The sequence below is a fragment of the Seriola aureovittata genome, chromosome 7 (genome assembly GCF_021018895.1).
Source record: "Seriola aureovittata isolate HTS-2021-v1 ecotype China chromosome 7, ASM2101889v1, whole genome shotgun sequence".
Classification (NCBI taxonomy): Eukaryota; Metazoa; Chordata; class Actinopteri; order Carangiformes; family Carangidae; genus Seriola; species Seriola aureovittata.
The window spans coordinates 13,128,718-13,152,083 of NC_079370.1; the positions used below are offsets into that span (position 1 = coordinate 13,128,718).

General features: G+C 38.3%; 1 protein-coding gene across 2 annotated transcripts; it reads right to left on the minus strand.

Annotated features, from left to right (window-relative positions):
* Positions 1 to 1,977: 1,977 nt before the first annotated feature.
* Positions 1,978 to 21,791, minus strand: rorc (RAR-related orphan receptor C). 2 transcript variants are annotated; one of them, XM_056381917.1, is made up of 13 exons: positions 21,536 to 21,791; positions 21,279 to 21,382; positions 16,234 to 16,263; positions 7,321 to 7,406; positions 6,451 to 6,592; positions 6,002 to 6,358; positions 5,812 to 5,910; positions 5,609 to 5,730; positions 4,997 to 5,129; positions 4,782 to 4,889; positions 4,547 to 4,657; positions 3,923 to 4,032; positions 1,978 to 3,790 (listed from the first exon to the last, which is right to left on the minus strand). In XM_056381917.1, exons 2-13 carry the CDS (start codon positions 21,328 to 21,330, stop codon positions 3,626 to 3,628), a joined length of 1,515 nt encoding a protein of 504 aa, XP_056237892.1. In that variant the 5' UTR covers positions 21,331 to 21,382; positions 21,536 to 21,791; the 3' UTR covers positions 1,978 to 3,625. The 2 variants fall into 2 exon arrangements, with proteins under 2 accessions (XP_056237892.1, XP_056237893.1); XM_056381918.1 differs by lacking the exons at positions 16,234 to 16,263; positions 21,279 to 21,382; positions 21,536 to 21,791 and adding an exon at positions 14,546 to 14,748.
* Positions 21,792 to 23,366: the final 1,575 nt, after the last annotated feature.

Here is a 23,366-nt window from a genome sequence, read left to right on the forward strand (position 1 = left end):
CCACTTACAGGCTACTTAAGCAATTTGTCACATTGTAATTAAAAGTTAATTATTATATAGTATATTATATATAGCAAAATGTTTTTTATAAAGTTGTCTTCTACCAACAGTAAGTATTCAGTATATTGCATTTATTTTTGAGCATTTTGTTTTTGTTTTTACTCAGCCTATTTATTTATTTATTTATTATTTATCTAGGCCTAGTTTTAAATCTGAAAACAGCAAAGCAATCTAATCCCAATATCAACAGAGCAATTTCCCTTTGATAAAATGTATGACATTTTATTTCGCCTATTAATCATGGTTGTAGGGAACTTTGTGTACATTTTTTTCATCAGCATCAAACCAAATCAGAAGTCTTCCCTTTAACATGAATCAGATATTTACTTGACAGGGTCCTACATTTCCCACAATGCAAATAAATTGCAAATTTTCTTAAACACGTCTTGCCCAATTTGTTTCATGCTGTGATTTTTACCTCAATATTAATTTTGTCCATTGTCCATTCCCAACATGTTTATGATTTATTGTTTGTTCACATGAGATTAACATCAGATTTCAGTCTGAGAAACTGACTGTGACCCATACACAACCCCTCCCACCATGTTCTCATAAAAAAAAAGAAAAAAAAGAAAAAAAAAGAAAAAGCCAAATCAGACCAGAGGAGTGATCCCTGCACAGCTGTAGCCTGCAGCTTAAAGTTTGTTCTCTTTAGGACACAGTTTAAAGTGAAAAGGATTATCCTGCTTTCGCTGTTCTGCCCACAGTTCTTTCCCATCATAATCAGAAGATATCAGGATGAAAGTTTTCAGTTGTTGCCGACGGTTGTGATGGAAGTGATGAGAGATGGCAGTCCGGAAACTCTACAAAGTGTTTGTCCCGGGTAGAAATTCCCCTTAGAGGTCAGAAAGCAAAGACAAGCAAATAATTACCTAAGCAGGGCTGAAATGACTCCCTGTCATACTCATACAGGAAAAGGATCTGCAATTTGTCATGAAAGTATTGAGGCAATTGAATGCATCACTTATTTTAAGGCTGTTAAAAGCTGTTTCAGGAGTATTTATTTGTTTTGTACAGACACATTTAATTAAGTGGATTTTAGACATTTTGAGCAGCAAAAGTACTGTCGTGCATGAGAAAGAAGATACAAAAAGGAGGAGACTTAAAAGAGAGAATAGATTAAGGTGGGTACAATAGTTGCCACCAGTGCGGAAATGGCAGTTAGATAAATGGAAAATTTTCCATTGGTTGTTCTTTGTTCAACAGAGGAGAAAGAACATTACTAGAAGAATTGTTTATCTCATGTCCAACTGAAATATGAAAGTAAAAACTCAATGTATATGAAAGTTGTTTAGAAAGTTCTGTTTTAGCCAGAAAATCACAAAAGAAATATAATTTTTTTTCAAAGACAGACAGCTTTGCAGCATGAAACATAAACATAAAATTTCTGTGGCTTTTTGCATGAGAAAGTCACATTTACCACATCCAACTGACTCATAGTCTTTTAATTTTGTTCCTCTTAACTTGGTTAGCAACAGTTTTTGTCTATGACAACCTGATGGCAACACAGGCTAATGAGTGTGCTCTACTGTCATCCACAATGACTAATATTTCATTTGTGTTAAATTCTGCAGTTGCAGCTTTACAATATGGTGCTGATACTGGCTGTACAGGATGAGACTGAGGAAGGTCACAAGCCGAAACGCACCAGTCTAATAAAGTTCTTCTGTGTTGGTGGAGTTTTGGCCTCTTCAGAAAACTTCTGGGTTGTCTACGGCACTACTGAGAATGATAAGTCATGCTTATCACTTCAGTCCACTATGAATAAACTGTGGTTTTTGTTACACTAAGAAGCATTTTTTTCTAATCAAATCATCAGAAAAACAACTGAATCTTGTTCCTTGCATGTCTCAGTTTTACACGACTGTTTATATTACTGCATATTCACAAAGAGACAAATAAAGTTACAACATCCGCTTGGTGTCACAGCCTCAGCAGTTTATTAGAAGATTTACATGGATTTATCTTCATTATAATCTCAGCTGCTCCGGGAACAGACAGAACTACATCCGGACATACAGTACTTAATGCTGAAAACTCTCATCACTGCCTCTTTACTCTTTCTTTATCCAAAGATATGTAGAGAAAACAAAGCATATGCAAGTTCATCTGAAAAAAAGGGAAAAGTTTGCACACAGAGGAAGAGACTTCAACAGTATCTCCACATTTTTAATTGAATATTTTTTCTACATTTAATGCAACATCTTTTCAAAGCTTGAAAGATATAAAAGCCTGTAAGGATTTATTCAAACACAAAGGATAAAAGGTACTGCTGCTTTGTGGGACTTATGAGTCAAACTGTGACAACACCAACCTGAGGAGAAACACTTCTCTAGAGACATAAAGATGCAAAGAGGCAAACTGTCACTTGATTTTTGGGTGTCTTTTAGCACTGAGTATGTCATTGACACATTCAGATATAACCGACTCTGATCTCTTCTGATTTCTCACGTTTTGTAGGGAATATTTATTTTTGCCACATATTCACCTTCAAATAACAAACATTACTGAAATAGTATAATCCAGCCATGATGCTGAAATGATGCCAGTCAATCTGTGTGGCTTGATGTGGCTACAGCCTATTCTCAAGTCTCCTGAAAGTAGACTTGAGAATCACAGTTATGATTTTGGAACTTTCTGAGCTTTCCGTGTGTATACTGGCACCTTTCTGCGTCTGTGCCACAAGCCTCCCACATATGCATTAAAGCAATGCTGCAGCTGAAACTTCTGAGGCTTAAACACTGAGTATGAGCAGGTGGATCTGTTTTGCGTAAAACTAATGTAGGGCGATTACTGACAAGCTGTAACAGGATTGTGTACGATGAGTAAAGAAGCAGTGAAGTAATTAATCCAGATTTAGGCATGAATATAAACTTTTATGACACACCGGGCGCATGATCGAACAATGGACAGGATTGTGTAAAGCTGGTTATGTTGTGAAACTGGGGCTACATCCCTAACTGTATTGCAAAACTAAAATATGTTTCCTGGCTTATTTGGCTGAGCCAGCACATTTCTTGTTACTGTATTATTCCTTCTTTGTGTGTATACCTGACATTTTATATTTTATTTTTCTATTTTGTAATGTGCAAACAAATAAACTTGAATTGGAGCCTGCAGTGACTCCAAGCTGACAACAACTGATGAGATCCGCAAAGGAATAAACCAAGTGCTTCATCCTGAAAACGCTGTCACTGTCCTGCCTCTTTGAATCTCTCTGTCTGGCAGCACTGTGACACACAGTAGCTGTAGCTGGACAGAATCACATCCTGAGAGAAAATTAATCCTGTACCCGACTGACAATGCAGCATCAAAGAACAACAAAACTCCCATTTCCTCGGAATAATCAAAATAGTTTTACGCTATCAAAATATTGAAATTTATGTTTAACATAGGCTACCAACACAAAGCTCTGCTGGAAGTCATGTAATACTTAACACACTACAATTACTGTGCTTTTCTCAGTCATTTTAATTATTAGAAAAATAGATTCTGTCAGAAAGTGATAAAACAATTTTTGTCTATGTGTGTGTGTGTGTGTGTCTTTGCATATTCTAGTGAATCTTCAGTGAGTGGTCCCCGGCAGAAGCTCTGCCTCAGAGGCGAACAGCTCCTTGTAGAGTGGAGGGAACAGAGAGTGAGCGGTGAGAGGGTAACGCTGACTGAACCAGCGTAGCTTCTCCATGTGAAGACTGCACAGTGAACGCAACACCGCCATCCTCTGGTACAGCTGCAGGGAGGACACAGACACGTTTAGATGTTCACGTTCTGCTATGGGAAGGTAAGCACATTCCTGTAGATGAAAGGATGAATATTCTTGGCTTTTTATCAGAAAACATGTGGTATATACTGAGATATGTACCTTATGCATTAGATTGTCTTGGTTGTCTCGGTGTAGAATGTGTGTGAGTCCTAACTCCACGCTTCTTTGCACCCGCTGAACCCTGCCTCTATCCTCCAGACATGGACGGTCTGCACAGAAAGATAGAAACAAAAGCAAATGAGGATTTTTAACAAGGCCACACACTAGTCACTGTCCACTGTGCAATTTGTAAATCTTACTATGCCTATTAAGAGCCACTACAGGCGCCACCAAGGCTGATCACGTTGAATGATTGAAACCATCAACTAAGTGACTGAAACAATGTTGAAAAGACAACTTATTTTAGTTAATAATCATATACTAATGTAATATTACTGGACTAAAACAAATGAAGGAAAGAGTTTTTGAGCTAAATAATGGCCATGACGTAATGACCAGATTTAGCCAATAACATCATCAGTTAACTGTAGGTGCTACGTGGGAATAAATGCATAAATAAATAAATGAATAAATGCACATCAAATATGTAAATTAGGACTCAACAATATTTAAAAAATGATGGGCTTCCAAAAGTTCCAAAGAACACAAGATAAAAGTGTTTTCCAACTTTTTACATAAAGAATAAAATTCAGATAAAGTGAGAGGTAGGTGAGCTGATCTTACCTGCATTGATCAGCACCAGAGCACTGAAGAGAGCGATCTGCTGCTCAGTGAGCTTTAGACCACACATGTCATGAGCGAAGTCAAAGACTGCCGTGATCAAATCACCACATGCTGCAAGAAAAGACACCACAGAGAACTGATAAATGACCGCATTTATATAGTGTACTCACTACATCAATGGTTTCAGATCTGCATTTGTGCTTCAGGAAGGATCAATGTGTAGAGGAATCCTCACCCAAAGACTTGAAAATTTCAGCTCCAGCAAATTTCCCATCAAAGAAGACGGTGTTATTCTCTGTGTTGAAGAACCGACTCATCCTGACCAGAACCACCTCCATGGAGCCTGTGTGACACAGGGAAGAAAGGAAGAAGAGGGAGTGAGAGATTCAAATCATTTTAGATTGGGGTTAAAGCTGATGATTTGTTTTTGTGAGTGACAGGTAACCTCACCTGTCTTGAGTAGTGCAATTTGGTCGTTCTGGCTGAGCATACGGAAACCTGGGATGTGTTTTGCAAACTCCACCACATACTGCACGGCATCAGTCAGTCGAATGGCACAGTGCTGCCACATCTCATCCACTGACTGAGAGTAAAATTGGAAGGATAGTAGTGGGATCATTTAAAGGTTAATTTCTCTGTGAAATTTTTACAACGTAACATTTCATCAACTAAAAAGAGCTCAATTTTTTATCCCTTATCCTACATGCCTACACAAATTCCCCCCTCACTCCCAACCATTCAGTGTACTGCTCTTTCTACTAATTAAACATATAATTTTTTCTCAATTCAAATATTATAAGATATATGGCATATATTACAATATAATGTGCTATAACATCATTTACTTTAAATTGAACATAAATTTTCTGTGTGATCAAAGAGAAAGAGGAGGAGGGAAAATGATGAAACAAGTTCTCTCAGTTTTCTGTTTGATTCATCAAACACAAAAGTAGCCTCTGAAACGACATGTTTTGTTTTGAGACTGTCTGAATAAGGTCACACAAATGAAAGACTATGTGTGAGAACCCATAAAGAGAGGAGGAAACAGTATAGTTGGTATACTTTGCTCTGGTAGGCTTGGAGCTCCTCCCTGCTGAACAGCTTCCATCTGAGAGCCTGCAGCTCCTCCACTCTGTACTGGTTGGTCTCTCGGTGGGAACGCACAATGCTGGCACACAGCTCATCTGAAAAAAGTAGAAGCTCTCATTAATATTAGGAACACGACACACTTAAGTACATGTTAGCCCACTGTGCTGTTTGCCCACCTATATTTCGCAGAGAGTGAGGATAGATGCTGTAAGGGTCCTCCAGAGGGTAGGGGTGAATTGCCATCAGATCATGCGATGGCTGTCTGGAGTCAAATCCTGACATAAAGAATAGAAACAAATTAGGAACAGAGAGAGGAGGATTAAGGCAATGGACAAAGTGAAGTTTGTTCACACAGGAGTGCCTCACCTCTAATGTCAGGGTGCCCGCTGTTGTCCCCTTTCCCCTGGGACCGCATTGTGGGAGAGACACCGGAGCCTCGGTAGATCATTCCCGACACCTGTGACTCGTTCGGGGAGCACACAAGGTAAGGATGAACATCAGTGGTGTAGGACAGCAGCTCAGCCTCTCCAGTGAAGGAGTAGGCCGAGGCCATGGGCTGAAGGAGCTGGGGGGAGCGGTCTTGACGGGCTTTGGTGGAGTAGGACAACACAGACTGGGCGTCTCCCTGAACCTGCTGCTGTTGCTGCTGCTGCTGTCGGTGCCTCTCCACTTCAGCGATCAGAGAATCACGCTGACGTTTGGACATCCGTCCAAACTTCACAGCTGAGGAGGATAAAAAAAAAAAAAGAAATTGCTGAGAATCAAGAATAGCATGGGGCTGTCTGTGTATCAATGTGGGTGTTTTTGTGCCTCACCATCTCTGCTCATGCCCTGTGCCAAGCACTTCTGCAGACGGCAGTGTTGGCAGCGGTTGCGGCTGGCCCGGTCAATCTGACAGTTACTCTGCCTGGAGCAGGAGTATGACACAGTGGGCAGCTGGCTGCGCCGGAAAAATCCCTGAGGGGGTGAATAACTTATGGTTAACAGTCCAACAGAAACACAGTTTTTGAGCCAGATTTGTTGATATTGTTTCAAAAGTCCGATGATGGTATGTCAGTTTTTTTTTTTTTTAAGTTGTGACCAAGATTTGTAATGAGCAGGTAATTTTAGTGTTGGAAGATAAACCTGCCAGCATCTGTCTTTCTCTGTCATTTTCTTGTTACATATGAGATACCAAATTAGAAACATCTGCAATCTGTTGATATATTGGTCTAGCTCTAATGGTTAAAGAAATTTTGGGAAAGCTTATTTACTTTCTTGCTGAGAATTAGATGAAAAGATAGATACCATTCTCTTTCTGTTCAGCATGAGGCGGGAACCAGCAGTTAGTTTAGCTTACCATGTTAGTTAGCTAAATGGCTCTGGCAACCAGTAAAGGCTCCAAGAAGTAACTTCACCCAGCCAAGAAATAGTCCAATGCATAACCCTCCATAACACTACAACAGGCTGATTTTACACATTTATACGATTAAGCGAACAAGATACAACATGTTAGCTTAAGAGGTGCTGATAGCTGGATATTTTTTATCTTTAGACAAAGGCCAGGTTAGTTGTTCCCCCTCATTTCCAGTCTTTATGTGAACAGGCAGCTGGCTGAAGCTTCATATTGAAAAGACAGGCATGTTAGTGGTATCAACCTTATAAAGTCATATGTGTGAGTGTGCAGTAATGCTGTTGCATTTCACCTTGCAGCCCTCACAAGTGATGACTCCATAATGCACTCCAGAGGACTTATCACCACAGATCTTACATGGGATGACTTCAATCTGGGCTGAACAAACACAGAAGTAAAAGCGGTTATGTTTAACATTTTCAAATGGAGTCATCTTATGTTTTACTTCACACATTTGCCGCTTCACATTCACTCAGATTCTAGACCAGAGGCATGCAAAGAAAGAAGTTGTCAGTCTATTCAAAAATGCATATTTTTACCAAAAAAAAGTAACCTGGAAAGCGATTCCCACAGTGAGAACTAATGTCTTCTGCTGTACTTCCCCTGAAACATCTATCAGTTGTTGTGTGACCAGGGTAAACCAAAGGTATTTTCCTCTTAAACACCTCCTGTCTTAATAAAAAAAATGAACAAACCAACATCAAATACGATGAGGACAGAGTCTTCAGGCGGTGTGGAATATTTGCAAATGGAGACAGGCAGAGAATATGAAGGTGTCAACCTCAGATTCCTTTTAAGTGGTTGACTGGCTTCTCTTTCACTCTGACTGTCCCTCTTTCATGTCATTTCTTTCTTTGTGAATCCTTCTCTGTCTCGCTCATAAAGGACACAGCTGCCAGTAATGCACTCTCCTTCATCACTGCCAGTAATGGCCGTCCCCCTCTCACCTCCCCCCATGCCCCTGATCTCTGTAAACTCTCACACCACTCAACCTTTTGCCTGGTGGCGATTTTTATCAGAATCAGAAGTGATTTGATTTATTAAAGCACCACAAATGTAGAAACACTGTCTTAGTGACAGTTGTGAAAAGCTTTTATGGTATGTCCTCAAAAACATATATTTTCCAACAAAAATGATGAGGAGGACAATGCATCGCTAACTGTGAAATTCACATTATATTACATAGTTATTGTAACATTGAATGATGATACACATACAGGAAGCAGAGCATGCAGTATTGTCTTTCTTTTTTTCAAACCCTAAGAAATCTCTGGTTTTATCTGTTCCTGTCATCTCCTCTCTTCCTTCTACAAATGCGCTGACAGTGTGATCGTCTTCTGCAAGTCAAGCTCGCTTATGATGCTTATATACAGTAGTATTTGCGTTTCCGTGCATAACTGTGTCAGATTTATTCACGACTGTGTGTTAGTGTGTCAGTGTGTGCCCTCTTTATCTAGTGGCATAGGGATCACCTGAAGGCTCCCAGGGAGGCTGGCCAGTCTGAGGTAAAATAAATACAGACCAAGAGCTCATTAAGCTTGTATGATAAAGCAGGAATAATCACTGCACAGCTGATAAGTTTTGATTAACCTCAAGACTGACCATGAAAAGGATTAGAGAATTTCACAGATTTTAAGAGACAACCAGATAATTTGGTTAAAATAAGATGACCAATAGAAATATTTCTCTGCAAGCTAAATATCTTTTTTTTCTAAAAACCTACTGAGCTTTGACTATGATTGCATTTCTGCAGGATAGGCGGAGAGAACATCAGTGGTCTCTATTTTTTCGCTATTTCAGTTCTGATTGTCAACCTCAAACAACAGGAAATCCACTGTGACCCACAACCTTTCACTGTTCACACACGCACTCACACAGCAAAACACACACAGCAATCACATGCGCTGCTCCTCCATCAACTTTTAATGCAATCATAGCTCTGGCAATACTCAACTGAATCTAAATGGTACACAAAGCACGAAGCATGTTTTCTAAAGCAGCATCAAGTTAAATCATGACTTCTTTTTTTTTTGTTGCCAAACTAAATCATATCATTCTGTCTTTTGATGGTCTGAGACAAACACCAGGGGCTTTAAAAAGAAATGAACGTTAACACTAAGGAATCTACATTCGCCTTTTTTTGTCTCTCTGTCTTATCTCCAGCCACAGGCCTAGACCAATCAAACCCAGCATCTCCTTGTGTGTGTTTGCAAGCATGTGTGTGTGAGAGAGATAGAGATAAAAACACACAAAAAAAACTGAACTGTTTATATTTCTTCCATTAGTGTGATCTTCAGTAATCTTAAAGGGTTTTTTGTGTCGTGCACACAATTTGGCTGAAAACCAGCAAACAAATGTAAATTGAATTTAAAGTCTCACTTTGTTTTACTGGAAAAAGCCTAAATATTGAAGCTTGTATCGACTATTCTCACCTGCTCCACAGCTCAGCATGACCTAATTAAACGATTTTTGTGGTTAAAAGATATTTTTGTACTGTAGATCTGTATCTGAAGTGTGTTTTTTATTTTTACTGTAAAGCACTTTGAGCTACATCTCTTGTAGGTAAGGTGCTTCATAAATAACTATTATTATCATTATCATATTTATTTCTATTTTTATTTTCATCATCGGCTTAAGCACATGATGCTCAGTAACAATGAGCAAAAATGAAAATTAATTTTGCTACCCAAGCAACACTATTTACTTTAGCTGCTATATGTCATGATTTGCAATATCTCTTAACCTTAACTCTTCCACTTGCATGGTCTCTCAACCCTATTAACACAAAACTTGTCTTCTTTATGTTTTTAACACCTCCCTACAGGTGTTTTCCCCACTTCTCTCTCAAGCATGCTGTTGCCCCCCCTTTAGTGAATAAGAGTAATAAGTAGCAACTATAGACCAATAATTTCCAACCTGGCTGTTGCTGGTAAAATCTTTGTAAAGCTTGTCTACAAACCACTGCACAGCTACCTAGCCCTCCACAACCTGTCTGATGTGAACCTGTCTGGTTTTAGGGTGAATCCTTGCATGAAACTGCTTTTGTGAATCCATGATCTTAAAATCAACAACAATGCAAACAAACGTTCTAATCTTGTGTTGTTAGATCTGAGTGCCTCTTTCAACACTGTTCATCAGGGCTTTCTACTAAATATACTTGCAAACTGTATTGGCTTATCTGGACCTGCTCTTCAATCGTTCTCAAAATATTTAAAATAAAGGACTTTATATCTTTTGGCAACTTCACATCTGTCAAGTCAATATTTCCTCTGGGGTTCCACAAGGTTCAGTTTTTGGTCCACTGCTATTCAGTCTACATGCTCCCTCTTGGTACCATCATACAGAATCGTAATGCAGTCTATGCCGATGATACACATCGATATGTCTCTGTGTCTGTCTTTCCTTTGACAGCCCCAGTCCTGTAAATGTGCTTCACAGATGCATTGATGACATCAACCACTGGATGTCTCAAAACTTTCTACAACTTAACAAAGAATACACTGAAATTCTGGTTGTTTGGATGGACAAGAACTGTGTCCATGGATTTGTCTTTTTTTCTGTAAAACACAGTGAACATGTTAGAAACTTGCATCACTTCCATCATCACATCACCGCCATTACAAAGACAGCTTTCTACCATCTAAAAAAACATTTCCAAACTTAAAAGCTTCCTGTCCCAGACTGAAAAATGGTGCATGTACTGTACTCATCTCCAGCAGATTTTGCAGGACCAGGAAACTACAACACATTGCAGCTGTACAGAAAACACTTCATTGGCCCGTACAGTACAGAATTGACTTTTAAGTATTACTGCTTGTTAACAAAGCCTTAAATGATATGGCTCCTCCCTCTGTTTGTGTGTGTGTGTGTGTGTGTGTGTGTGTAAGGTTGCTGTATGTACATATGTAAGTGGAGTATTTATATATGTGTTTTACCTCATTTAGTTAGAGTTTACCTGTGTGTAAAATCTGACTTGACTTAACAAACCATCAACATTTTCTGCCAACCACAAACACACCACACAAAGATGTACTAACTTATTTATACTGAAGTGAGATTAATTTTGAAAAACAACCAATTAAATCAATTTAAATTTTTCATTCTAAAATTCCAATTCCAATCAGTATTTAGAATTATCAATTACTTAAATGCTCCCACTTAAAAAGCACATTTGTCAGTGTCGTCGTACAAACGACAGAAGCTTCTGTGTATAACAGTAAAGAGAAATCATTAAACATTTACAGGTTTGTCTTGAGTCGAATGACTTTGAGTTCTCAAGTTTTGTGATTCTCAGTCTGGATGATCTCTGAGCTTCCAAATACGATAAATCAAACTGAACAAGCCTTAAATATAAAGAAAAAAACTGAAACATTTGGTGGAGGGAAGCCAAATGAAATGACAAGTACTGCAAAATACCAAACATGAAGAAAATTATAACAAGAAAAAAAAGACAGAAAACCAAATATTTCAACCTAGAAAGAGGTTATTTCAGTACTTTCACCACTTTGTGTGTGTGTGTGTGTGTGTGTGTGTGTGTGTGTATGTGTGTGTGTGTCTATGTGGGGCATCTGGGGGGTCGGATGATACAGACTGCCACTCTCAAGTCCTCAGTCTCTGCCTTGTCAGCAGTCTGTTCTTTGCACTGTAAACGGACAAAAAACCTCAACTTTCCTCTGACGGAAGCTTACCTCAGGTGCATACGCAAGCAAGAGTGCAAACAAAGTTTGTATACACACACGCACACACAAACAGACCAAGAAACTGTTTATCGCTCAAAAAATAGACTGTTAATCAATCACAAGTTTTTGTATTACACGTTATCAGACCCAGGATAAGAGAAACGCACAGTTTGTGATAACTTCATATATCTACAACACCACTAGTTTGAAAGGTTTTCAGAACTTACATAACATGATTTAAAAATTATGTTTATAAACAAATTATTATTAAATTATGTTTCTCATTATAATCAATAATAAATTTGCAATCTGCTGTAATTCATTTATATTACACTTTAATTTTAGTTTAGTATGTTGCTGAGGCAAGATGTTTAAAATATTTCAAAAGTTTTGTTATTTAAAAGATCATACATCACTTTGTTAATAACCACACTATATTTTCTATTGTGTTCAAATTCAATAATATACAATATAATAATAAATCAAATTTGCCATTTGACAATACAGTAAATAAAAAGGTAAATATCGTACAATGTATCAAACTAAGTCCAACTATAGATTCATTGCCCCTGTCGTGCAAAGCTGAACATCTTCTATAACCGCTCTAAAAATGACTTTGACCTACTGAAATAATATTTGAATTTGCTTATCAGAAATTATTTCTGAAGATGCCACAATTGAGGACTGAAATCCCTTCAAATACCTGTAACCTGTATTTAACACCAGAGAAAGAATTAAAGAAGAGAAATAAACAGAATAAATAGTATTTGTCATCAAGCAAAACAAAATTATTGCCAAAAATAATAAATTGAGGTTGAAGTATTCTAATAAGAATATATTTCACACTATTTTTCTGTATCAAAAATGCAGGTGTGAGTGTCTTAATGTTTGTGAATCAGCCAGTGCTGATCGTTACATGAACGTGAGAACTCATTCACTACTAAGTTTCATTCAATATGTGAAAATAACAAAATGAGAATTACCCACAGTACCTTATCTCAGAAAAAGACAAATTATCAAAGCAGATCTGAACAATCAATTAGATTCAGATTTACCATATTGGACTTTGAAGTACAGACTGAATTTGGGGGTGTTTGAAAGATGTAATGTTTTGACAGGTATGAATCAGCTCAACTGTTGTATTTCATTTACCATATTTTGGGAGGGAATGTGTCACCTGCGATTTTGATGTTTGCTTTGATCTGAAGTCTACCACTTTTGCTGCTTTGGAAGTGCTGTGCAGGTTTGAGCAGCCAGAGGAACAAGGAAATCCTTTCTGATAAAGAAACTCTATAAGAATCTACACAGGAATCCCCCGAACACAACAACAAAGCCTTATGAAATGTGTGTGTGCGTAAACTGTGATGGCACTAAGCCCACTCTGAGTGTGTAGCGCTAGAAAATGAGACAATTAATTGTTTACCAGCTGAGGTGAAGACACCTCCTTCCCTCTCTGAGCTGCAGAGCTGACATGAGTTACATCTGGGCGCCATTAAACAAGCAGCTGCCGATCCGTGTGTGCATATATTCTCGTATGTGTGTTTGCATGTTGCAAGAGAAAAAATGTATAAGCAGCTTGCACAAAGAACATTCCTTATTTCTCATTATTTGCCTCTTCCCCCTTTCTGTGCTTTTATTCTATCGACTTTGAATATTTGTGTGTATGAAATCAAATTTATCAAAGCTTCAAATTATAACTACCATTTCCTCTGCATCCTGTACATGTGTGGAGTCAGTCCATTCAAAGTGATGTACTGCAGTTGTGAAGCGTCCTGTTTTCCTGTCTCTTTCTTTTTTACGTTGGTTAGAATTCAGTGGAAGTATTTGCAAAAAGGTTTGCAACACACTAAATGTCATATTATAACCTGGTCCCTTGGGTCTTCAGTAGTTTCATTTGTTAGTTAAGATTACTTACTATACAAATATGATGACGCTAAACAAGAGCTAATGTGCAAATCAACTCAAAACATGTGAAGAGCGTAACATTTTATACAACTCACTGCACCACAGTTCTCAGCCTTTAAAATCTGCTCACTGTCTTACCTGAGGTGCACTATATACGTGGGAGTGAGAAAAAGAAATATCTGAGACATGATTCAAATCTTTAATCCATCAAAGGGAGCTCAGAATTGAGTCATGTTACCAAACCATAAAACTGAAACACATATAGATGAATGTACCCAATAGTCAGCCAATCGAGAACTCTGAAGAGACACAATTAAGTTTCAAAACAAAGATCATCAGTCTGTACATGCTGTACGACATGAACATGTGTGTGTTATCATATGGGATTTGTTACGGATTAAAGTGTAAACATTAAATAAAGCATATGAAATTGTATATTATTTTTGACATAAGAAACACATTATGAATTCAGAGCCGCTCTGAACCTTTACTGTTCAACCCGATGTTACATCAAAAAAGAAAAGTGGGAAGTCTGAGTGAAAAGCGTAACCACATAATGTGATAAAGTTGAAAAAAGTTGTTTGAAGCCATTGGTGCCTATGTCTGCATAAATTCAGTTATTTAGAATTGATAAAAACCTGATAAAAACTTACAAAAAAAGAAAAGAAACAGCTATTTAAAACTTAAACGTGTCATTATCACAAGTGTCACAAGTGTCATTATTACAATAATCATTAAAAATAAACTCATATAAAAAAACTATGACCGCAAAGCATATACTTGATCAAATTGATAAAATATCATTTACTGTACTGCCCACACACAAACAAACACACAAACACACACACAAACACACACACACACACACACACACACACACACACACACACACACACACACACACACACACACACCAAAGAACTTCATCCCTACCTCGCATCATCATCACTCCTCCACTCGTCTCAGACGTTTGTCCCACTTTCACAAACTCACTTTTCCTCTCACTTTGTCTAACAATATTCTTTCTTTTGACACACCTATTCTTTCACCCTTCCTTCTGGGTTTTTTTTGGTCGTCCTTTAGCAAGCCCGGCTGGGTGCTCACTGCAGCTTCAGCACGCATATTCAGACTTTTGAGTGTCAGTCACCGCCTCACCTTCCTTGTTAGCATGTGTGTGTGAGTGTGTGTGTGTGAGAGAGAGAGAGAGAGAGAGACAGAGAGAGAGAGAGCGAGAGAGAGAGACAGAGAGAGGACAGGAGACAGAGATAAAGAAAAGGGGGACTGTCCCCTATAGCTTGGCTTTTTTCTCAAGGTACTTTTTCCTTATACCTTTGTTGTTATCCTTCACCCCCTCACTTTGTACCACACGTCAGAAATTACCCTTATATCGAATGGCACCTTTAAGACTCCCTGAGAATTTATATCAAACCACTTTCAAGAGTAAAAACTGGGGAGGCAGACAAAAATGTAAGTTACAGAAACATTTCAGTACGGAAAGATATTATTTATTCTCAAACTCAACAATTGTCCTGTTTATACTGATGCACATTAATGTTTCTTTACACTGAGTAAAAAAATAGTTATCAGTTTATCAACTAAAGAATAATTGGTTTCCTCTGGCAACAACCTCACCTCTTTCTAAGCTTAACTCTTTACTGTTTATCTTATTACAGTTTAATTTGAAGAGTTTCTGCAGTGATGGAAGAAGCAGTCATATCTTTATAGCACAGGATTTAAAAAATGACTATATTTATGACAGATAAATGTAGTACAATGTTTCTCTGAATTCTTGTGGAGAAGAATAAGTCAGCTGAAAATGGACAAGCTAAAGTAATTAAGAATGTACTGGCATACAGTACTTGAGTAAATTTTCTTAGTTACAACCCATCACAGCTTCCCCAGCTCTATCTCATCTCTCCGTGACTGATGCACCAAACAACACAAGACCTCCGTGGATCTCTATCTTCCTTTCTGCTACCCTCTGAAGCTAAATCTAAGATGATTCCTCATTTTACACACATGTGCACTCACTCACAAGCAATGATCAATAGAATCATTATTATTTATGCCCAGTTTGTTTATCATCACACCACCTAACATGAAGGTTGGTGGTGCATTACACACAGTATCTCCACACTTGATAACATACCCAGGTGTGCTAAAGTTGTGGCAGAAAGTGTTAAACCAAAGAAGTTAAAAAAAGGCAAGATGTTATCGCTGTCATCTGCATTCAGATGCCAACGCTATAGTAGTTAGTGTGTGTGTGTGTGTGTGTGTGTGTGTGCGCGCGCGCTGTGTATTGCACCTGTGATGCCCGCCTCACACACACACACACACACACACACACACACACACACACACTGTGCTGTTAATGGCCCAACTCCAGCGATACCACACTGTGTGCGTGTGCGTGTGTGTGTGTGTGTGTGTGTGTGTGTGTGTGTGTGTGTTGCTCTACAGGTGCAATGTTGTATGTTCACTAACTATGAAGTTAACCACAATGCATGCACAAATATCTAGCACAAACACAAGCAATGTCATTACCACATACAGACACATATGCGCACACACACACACACAAGTGCTAACTTACAGATACAGTATTTTTATGAGAAACTTACTCAGATGAGTCTTCTTGGACACGGCTCCTCCTGAGGCAGACAAAAAGATGCAGGTAGTGAATTAAAGCTAAACAACACTGTCAATCTAGGTTTTACTACAAACTGTAATACATAGGAGGGCCCAGGTGTATATTTTAGAAAAGAACCATAACATGTAATATACTCATGACCTTTTCACATAATCTAAGGCTAAACTCTGTTAAACAGATTGAACCCAGGACTAAACATCTTTTCCAACAGGTGCTGCTTTTGACTGAGAATTTAAAACCTGCCAGGTTTGGAAAGTAACTAAGTACATATACTCAAGTGCTGTACTTAAGTACAATTTATAGGTCCTTTTACTTAACTTGAGTATTTCCTCTTTCTGCTATTTTATACTCCCACTACATTTGTGAGGGAAATAATGAGTTACAGTATAATAACTGACTAAACTAGCACCACCTTGAACCATCAACATGAAAGAACTGCTTACATGTTAATATTTCAATAATAACGATCCAATAATACAGTATAACAATGACCGGGGGCATTCTGCTTGATGAATACTTTTATTTTTGACACTTTAGATACAGTTTGTTGCTAATAATTAGGTAAAACTTTGAATGCAGGACTTTTTACTTGTCATTACATATTTTCATAGTTCCTTGCCGCTTCTTTTACCTGAGTAAATGACCTGAATACTTATTCCATCATTGAAATGATGCAATATTGAAACCTATCAAATGTGAAATGAGCATGTTTAATACGCAGGGTCAGCTTTTAACCAAGGGATTAACTGAAACTAGCATAAAATGTGAAAGAAACTAAACCAGGCTTCAAGTTAAACTGAGGCTAATACAGATTCAGCTGTGATAAACTACTCATTGTCAACTCATCCTTGCAGTTTGGTCCAGGGTTTGCAGAATGTATTTTTTTTTTTTTTTGTATTTTCTCCCATGTACAAAGGGCTGTGGACAGATAAAAAGCCTTGGTGATAGCAGAGAGGTTAAAAAAGAGGATTCTTATTTACAGTGGTGCGTTTGTGAGGCTCTTCGGCACATGTACACACACACACAAACACACACACACACACACACTGAGAAGATAAAGGCGGAGGAAGGTGGGTGTCTGTGAAGCAATAGGTCCTCCTTTTTTGTCTGCCTGTTTGACCACAATTGTGAGAAAGTCTGAATTGCTGTGAATGTGAGTAAGTGCGTGGACGGTCGGTTCTGAACCAAGAGTGTTTATTTCTGGAGTTGTATGTATCTGTGTGGGTGTGTATGTGTGTGTGAGACAGAGAGGTTTAAAGGCAGGGGAGATAAGTATCAGTGGAAGACGTAGCGCTAGCCGGTCTTTGTCTGGTGCCAGATCAGGCCCTCTGTGGTTTCCACTGTTTTCCTCCCCTCATCAAATCAGTTTTGCTTCATAAGCAGAAAGCATGGAATGAAAGCAGAGCAGTGCACACGCACACGCACACGGAAAATGTAAAGAAATTTCAACACTAACTGAACAAACCTTGAGGTTATTGCTAAATAAAATGCAGAAAAAGAAAATTCAATCATGTTTAAAATTAACTCTTTCAGAACCAAATAGAAGCATCATATCCAAATTGAGAGCTATGCATTTTACTTATTTAGCATATTTAATATGTTAAAATATGACATAAACATAGCATTAATATGTTTCCAGCAAGGAGGAAAAAGACCAATTTTCCTTGTTTTCATCAGTCAGTTATAAAAATAACAGCTTTGTTCCTAAAACATAAAGATGATGTTTAAGGTTTTTTTTTTTATCTGATGACTATGATTACTGCACTTACACTTACACATTACACATTCATGAAATGTGTTTTAGAAATTTTAGAATATTAAAGGTTATCTCACAACAGCTGTGTTCAATTTTAATTGTGTTCAATTTCTAATGAAATCACCAACATCTGCCTATGTACAAAGTAAGTGTGGCATGTCCACATTTAGTAAGACAAACCCGTCAGCATGGCCTTAAGCACAACACACGCATACACACATACAGCTGAGTACATGAACCTGATGACTACAGAGGCACAAACATCACCACCACTCATCAGTCAAAATCTCACTAACGTCTCTACACTCTGACATCTAAGCTGACTGCTGAAGTGACAGTTGCTGCGTTACATAACAACACTGAAGACCACTGAACCCAGAGAGTAGACCGACAACTTTGCCTGAATATAAAACATGATGCATCCCGTATCCCGCACAGAACACATAATTATTATATAATTATTACAAAAGATAATGCTAATATATTACACCCGTCATGTCCATGTAATATACTGTTCTTTTAAAAAGTAAATAAAAAAAAAATATGAGAAAGTAATTTGAAAAATAACAAAAAATTTCAACATAGAATGAAGTATGACAACAAAGATATACTAAACACACAGAAACAAAAATACATGTGTATAAATTCTGTTAAAAACCAGCCTGATAAGGCAGGTTTGGATGTTGGTCAGGGTTAGTGTGGTTATCAACCAGAAAGTGCACTTAGCCCTTACTCTTTAGTGCTAATAAAAGATATCTGACGATTTTGGGCTCATAAATCACCTATAAAAATTAATTAAAAAAAACAAAAACAAAATTAATTCCAACATTAATATGAATTAATCCTACCACTGGCAGTCAGTGAGACGAAGCTAAAAATTAGGAAAATGCTCTCATTTAATAAAGAGTAAAAAAAAAGAAAGAAGAAGACGTCCGAGTAATAGTAGCTGAGACAAAAATAAGAGCAACATTCACAGTTTCAAGGGGATTTTAAAAAATAAATGTTGTAGAATCTATTGTTGTAGAAAACAATGCATAACTGTTTAAACAAGTGACTGACCGAATGATTAAAAGTGACCATAAAGGGTATAAAAATACATTAGTAGAAAGGCCAAAACAGTTGTCATTGTTCAAAGTTCTGAAGTTGCATGACATCAGCAAACAGACCATGAGATGTTAGATATCACTTTGGCTTACAGAGAGATACTGTAACAACAGATTATTAAGTTAAAAAAAAATATTACAGCAGAATAACATACACAGTGTGTAGAGAAGAAGATGGGACCCACAATAGATCCCTGAAGAACACCAAAGACAATTTGTATCCAATAATAAACAGGAACCCAGATTTACCCTACAGGCAGGAAGAAGAGCAATGTGGAGCCGTACCAGACACGCAAACCCAGTACTCAAGAAAAACGAGAAGACACCCACATCAGCCTCTAAAACCAAGACACTGGTTACCTTAAGATGAGCCATCTCAGCAGTATGACAAACAGTACAACCACACTGAAACTCCACTTTAACCAGATTAAAACACAATTACAGCAGTTCCAGTACCTGATAAATTAGCCTCTGTTTTTGTTCTCATAAAAACCTTTAACCCTTTAAACAGTTTTCACGTTTTATTTCATCTTAAGAAGATTTACATTTGTTAAAATGGCCTATGTCAGACACTATCCTGTATTTTCTGTATCATGTGGTTCCAGCTCCACCTGACTTGTAAATAATTTTTTTCAAATTTCAGCTTGACATATTTGGTATATTTTGAAACTTTTGTAGAATTTTTTTAGATTTTTTTTTTTTAGATTTATTTTTGCCCTTTTAACCTTTTTGCCTTTATTCACAGGGAAAGTGGAGATGCAGGGATAAGGTAGGGGAGAGAAAGAGGGGATGTAATGCAGTAAAAGGCCCAGGCCGGATTCAAACCCAGGTCGCTGCGGCAGGGACTCAGCTTTGATCTATGGTGTAGGCCTACTCTTGCTACCAGAGTGCCCCCTTTATAAGAATTCCTAATATAATTCTGTGGGTTTGAACAACATGTGGCTGCATAGCATAAGTTTCACTGAGCCAAAGTGGGAAAGAGTGATTTACGTTAACAGAAACTGTGGTAAAAAAAAAAATTTGCCTTATGATTCCATCATATAACATACATTATATCTATGGAAAATACTTAATATGTCTCTTTTCAGTCTTGTCCTCCCTGTTCATCTGTCTCTTTCTAATGATTATGTGGTGCTCTTAAATCACTCTATTAAGGACAAAAGACATTACTGTCTTTGATTGGCAATAGTTCCCAATAGAAACAGTTGACTGTGACGTTTGCAGGTTATCTAGGTTACAGGAAATTGTTTCTGGAAAGACATTACTCTTGAGGTTTTTCTTTTTTGGTAAGAAAACTTTCAAAGCTTTAATAAGTAGCAGAAGTCTCAGTGGCTGATAGCTCAAAACTCATGAAAATAAAACTGAAACTATGTGCATGGCTCCATATCATTGGCATTGATGAACTGTTCATTCAAGTAAAATTTCCATTGCAGGTCTTTGACTTTGAAAGGAGCATTATTCAGCTGCGATCTTCCTATGTTTACTTGAGTAAAAGGTATTAATTCATGTTCCACCTCTGCAATAAAAAGACACTTGCACCTCAATCCATTAAACTGAGTCAGTCTTGTTCAAACAGTCATCCTTGTTGCATGAGTAAACTATAGCAACCTGTGCCTCCATGCTATGAGAGTAGTAGGAAAGGTGTGTAGTGGGTCTCTGTGGCAAAGGGACAAGGTGTCTTATCTCCAGTGATTGCCAATGGTTTGATTTTAGCTGGTGAGAGGCTTTGAATAGAAAAGCATTGACCAAAAACAGAAGCAAAAATAAGACCTAATCCCCAAGGATTACTACGGCTTACTGCCATTCTTACCCACTCACAGCACCTTAACCACACCCCAATGAAAGGGATGAGGAGGGTTAATGGGGTAAAGATGGATGAGAGAGGATGGAAAGAAGATAATAGTGAACACGATGACTGGGAAAACAGAAACAGAGGCAGCTGGTGCAGGAAAGGTGAGCAAAATGAGATAAAGAGGGAGCACTGGATGGCATGCTGGGAGATAAGAGCAAGGTTTACTTTGTGTAAAGACACAAAATAACACTAGAAAATATAAAGATTAAACTAAACAAGTTGCATGTTATTTGCACAGGCATGACAGTTGAAATGGCCTACACATGTAATATGCAGAGTACAACCTCAGTGGTGGATCCTCTTACCTCTTTTGATGGGGGTGTCAGCGGGGGCCACGTCGGGCTCTTCATATTCCATAACTCTCCTGTCAAAACACTGGGTGGCCCTACACACTCATACAGTCACCTCTCTGGCAAACACACACACACACACACACACACACACACACACACACACACACACACACACACACAAACCGCAGACGCCTGCTAAATCAGTCGTCTTTTAACTCCACCTGCCGCCATTTGACATTGTAATGTATGAAAACTGGGGCTCATACTACCTGTTGGTTGCTCTAGCGCCCGGGCCGGCGCAGGCATTTGAAAACATGCACTGCCATCTCGCCTCCTTCCCGTCCTTACAGCGGGTCCCAAAACTCGGACGTCATCTCTTTACCCTCTCAGTCCTCTTTTGTTCAGCAGTACACCTCCTCTTGTGTGAATGTTTTGAAATAATTTAATTCCCCCCGAGGCAGCAGCAGCAGCAGAGAGGAGCGAGTGCAGCTGGACCGGCCGGCCGTAGACAAGCCGCGCGCCCCGGTCCCCCCTCCCCTCCTCCCTGCGCTCTCCGTGCGCCCTGACCATCCCGGGCTGGAGAGAGTTATGTCACCGGCTGTTACGTAATCGCAGCGGATCGGGTTTTGCTTTGTAGTGCTCAGTTGAGAAATATAATCCCATGTTGCTGCCACAAATTTCCGCCACACTAATAGAGAAAATACAATGCACAGAGGACACATTAAATTCCACTGCAGGTTTGGCTTACTTAGCATACTGCTATTGGGGTAATAACTTAAATCACTTAAATAAAATCCCTCTACATATGTTGGTATAATTTTAGTGACTTGTTTGAACCATGCAGGGCCCTCTACTTGCAATATATGTATGCTCGTTATTTTAATAATAGTAGTCATTTTAATTGAGGTAGGATTAAAACAACTGCAGACACAAAGAAAACAATGAATAATCGATATGTCTTCTCAGTTTACATCATTGTGGTAAATCCTTCTCTAATACATGGGGCTTACACCGGGTCCAGACACACAAGATGAAGATGTGCTGGAGGAACACCTCAAATAACCCTTTACAGGAATAAGTCCTGTATTCAAAATGTGACTTAACTTGTGTATGTGTAATGTACTGATGTATTAAATGTTAATAGAGTGTAACTATTTTAGATGGTGGAATTAATTTAACATTTTACATAATAAAACACAATGTCAGATATATCATATTTAATACACTCATTGTGTTTTATTATGTAAAATTTTAATGAACATCAAACAAGTTGCAAGAGACAAGCCATTTCTCTAAACTGCTAATTTAGTTTGACCAACAGTCAAAATACATAAATCCTCAAAAGGCAGTAAACTTTCTGTTAAATGACTAATTGATGACTGTGTCAGCACAGTGCTGTAGGCCTATTTTGTTACAGAAATAGACCATGAGTATAATTTAAATGATGCCCATTCAGATATTCCCCTATCCAAGATAACACTTGTCATCAACCCAAATTGAAAAGATGATTGTTTATTCACCTATAGACTCTTCACCAGCACATCAAGTGCTTCCACTTTTAGCAGGATTCTTTGTTTAATGATTACAAGTCAAATCAGTAATAAAGCTTTCCAAGTGGAAGTTCCACATTTAGGTAAATATCTAAACTAAAAATAGGTTCTGGAAGTGCTGCAGTGGACAGAGGTTGTTGCAGGTGGTTTTAACTGAAAGTTGAAAACAAGTGCCCCTACTCCGCACCCCCCACCCCAACCCCCACCCCCACCCCCACCCCCACCCCCACCCCCACCTCCAACCGCTTCCTCAAACCCAATTTGACCACATGACACTTCAGGGAAAAGAAAAAAAATAACTGCTGGTGTTCATTTGTCCTGCATCCATCACTCAACAAACACACACACACCAAAAAGTTTTTAGAAACTAAGGCAGCTTTCCATCTGCCTTTTTCTGAGGTTAAAGTGTGAGGGGCCCTCAGAAGACCACCAGGCCTATGCTGTGATGAGCCCATGCACTGAAAAACCACACATCAGACCAAACTGTGTGAGAAGTGAAGTTAAATGCATGCTGGGTTTGTATATTAGTAACCAACAATTTACTCACAAA

What these genes read in the sequence shown, in the direction of transcription:
- rorc (XM_056381917.1), bottom strand. Translation starts at nt 21,330, where the DNA reads ATGGAATATGAAGAGCCCGACGTGGCCCCCGCTGACACCCCCATCAAA. An exon ending in TCCAAGCCTACCAGAGCAAA is followed by an intron (nt 5,130 to 5,608) that starts GTATACCAACTA and finishes TTTTACTCTCAG; the next exon opens with TCAGTGGATGAGATGTGGCA. An exon ending in TGAAATTTTCAAGTCTTTGG is followed by an intron (nt 4,658 to 4,781) that starts GTGAGGATTCCT and finishes CTTTTCTTGCAG; the next exon opens with CATGTGGTGATTTGATCACG.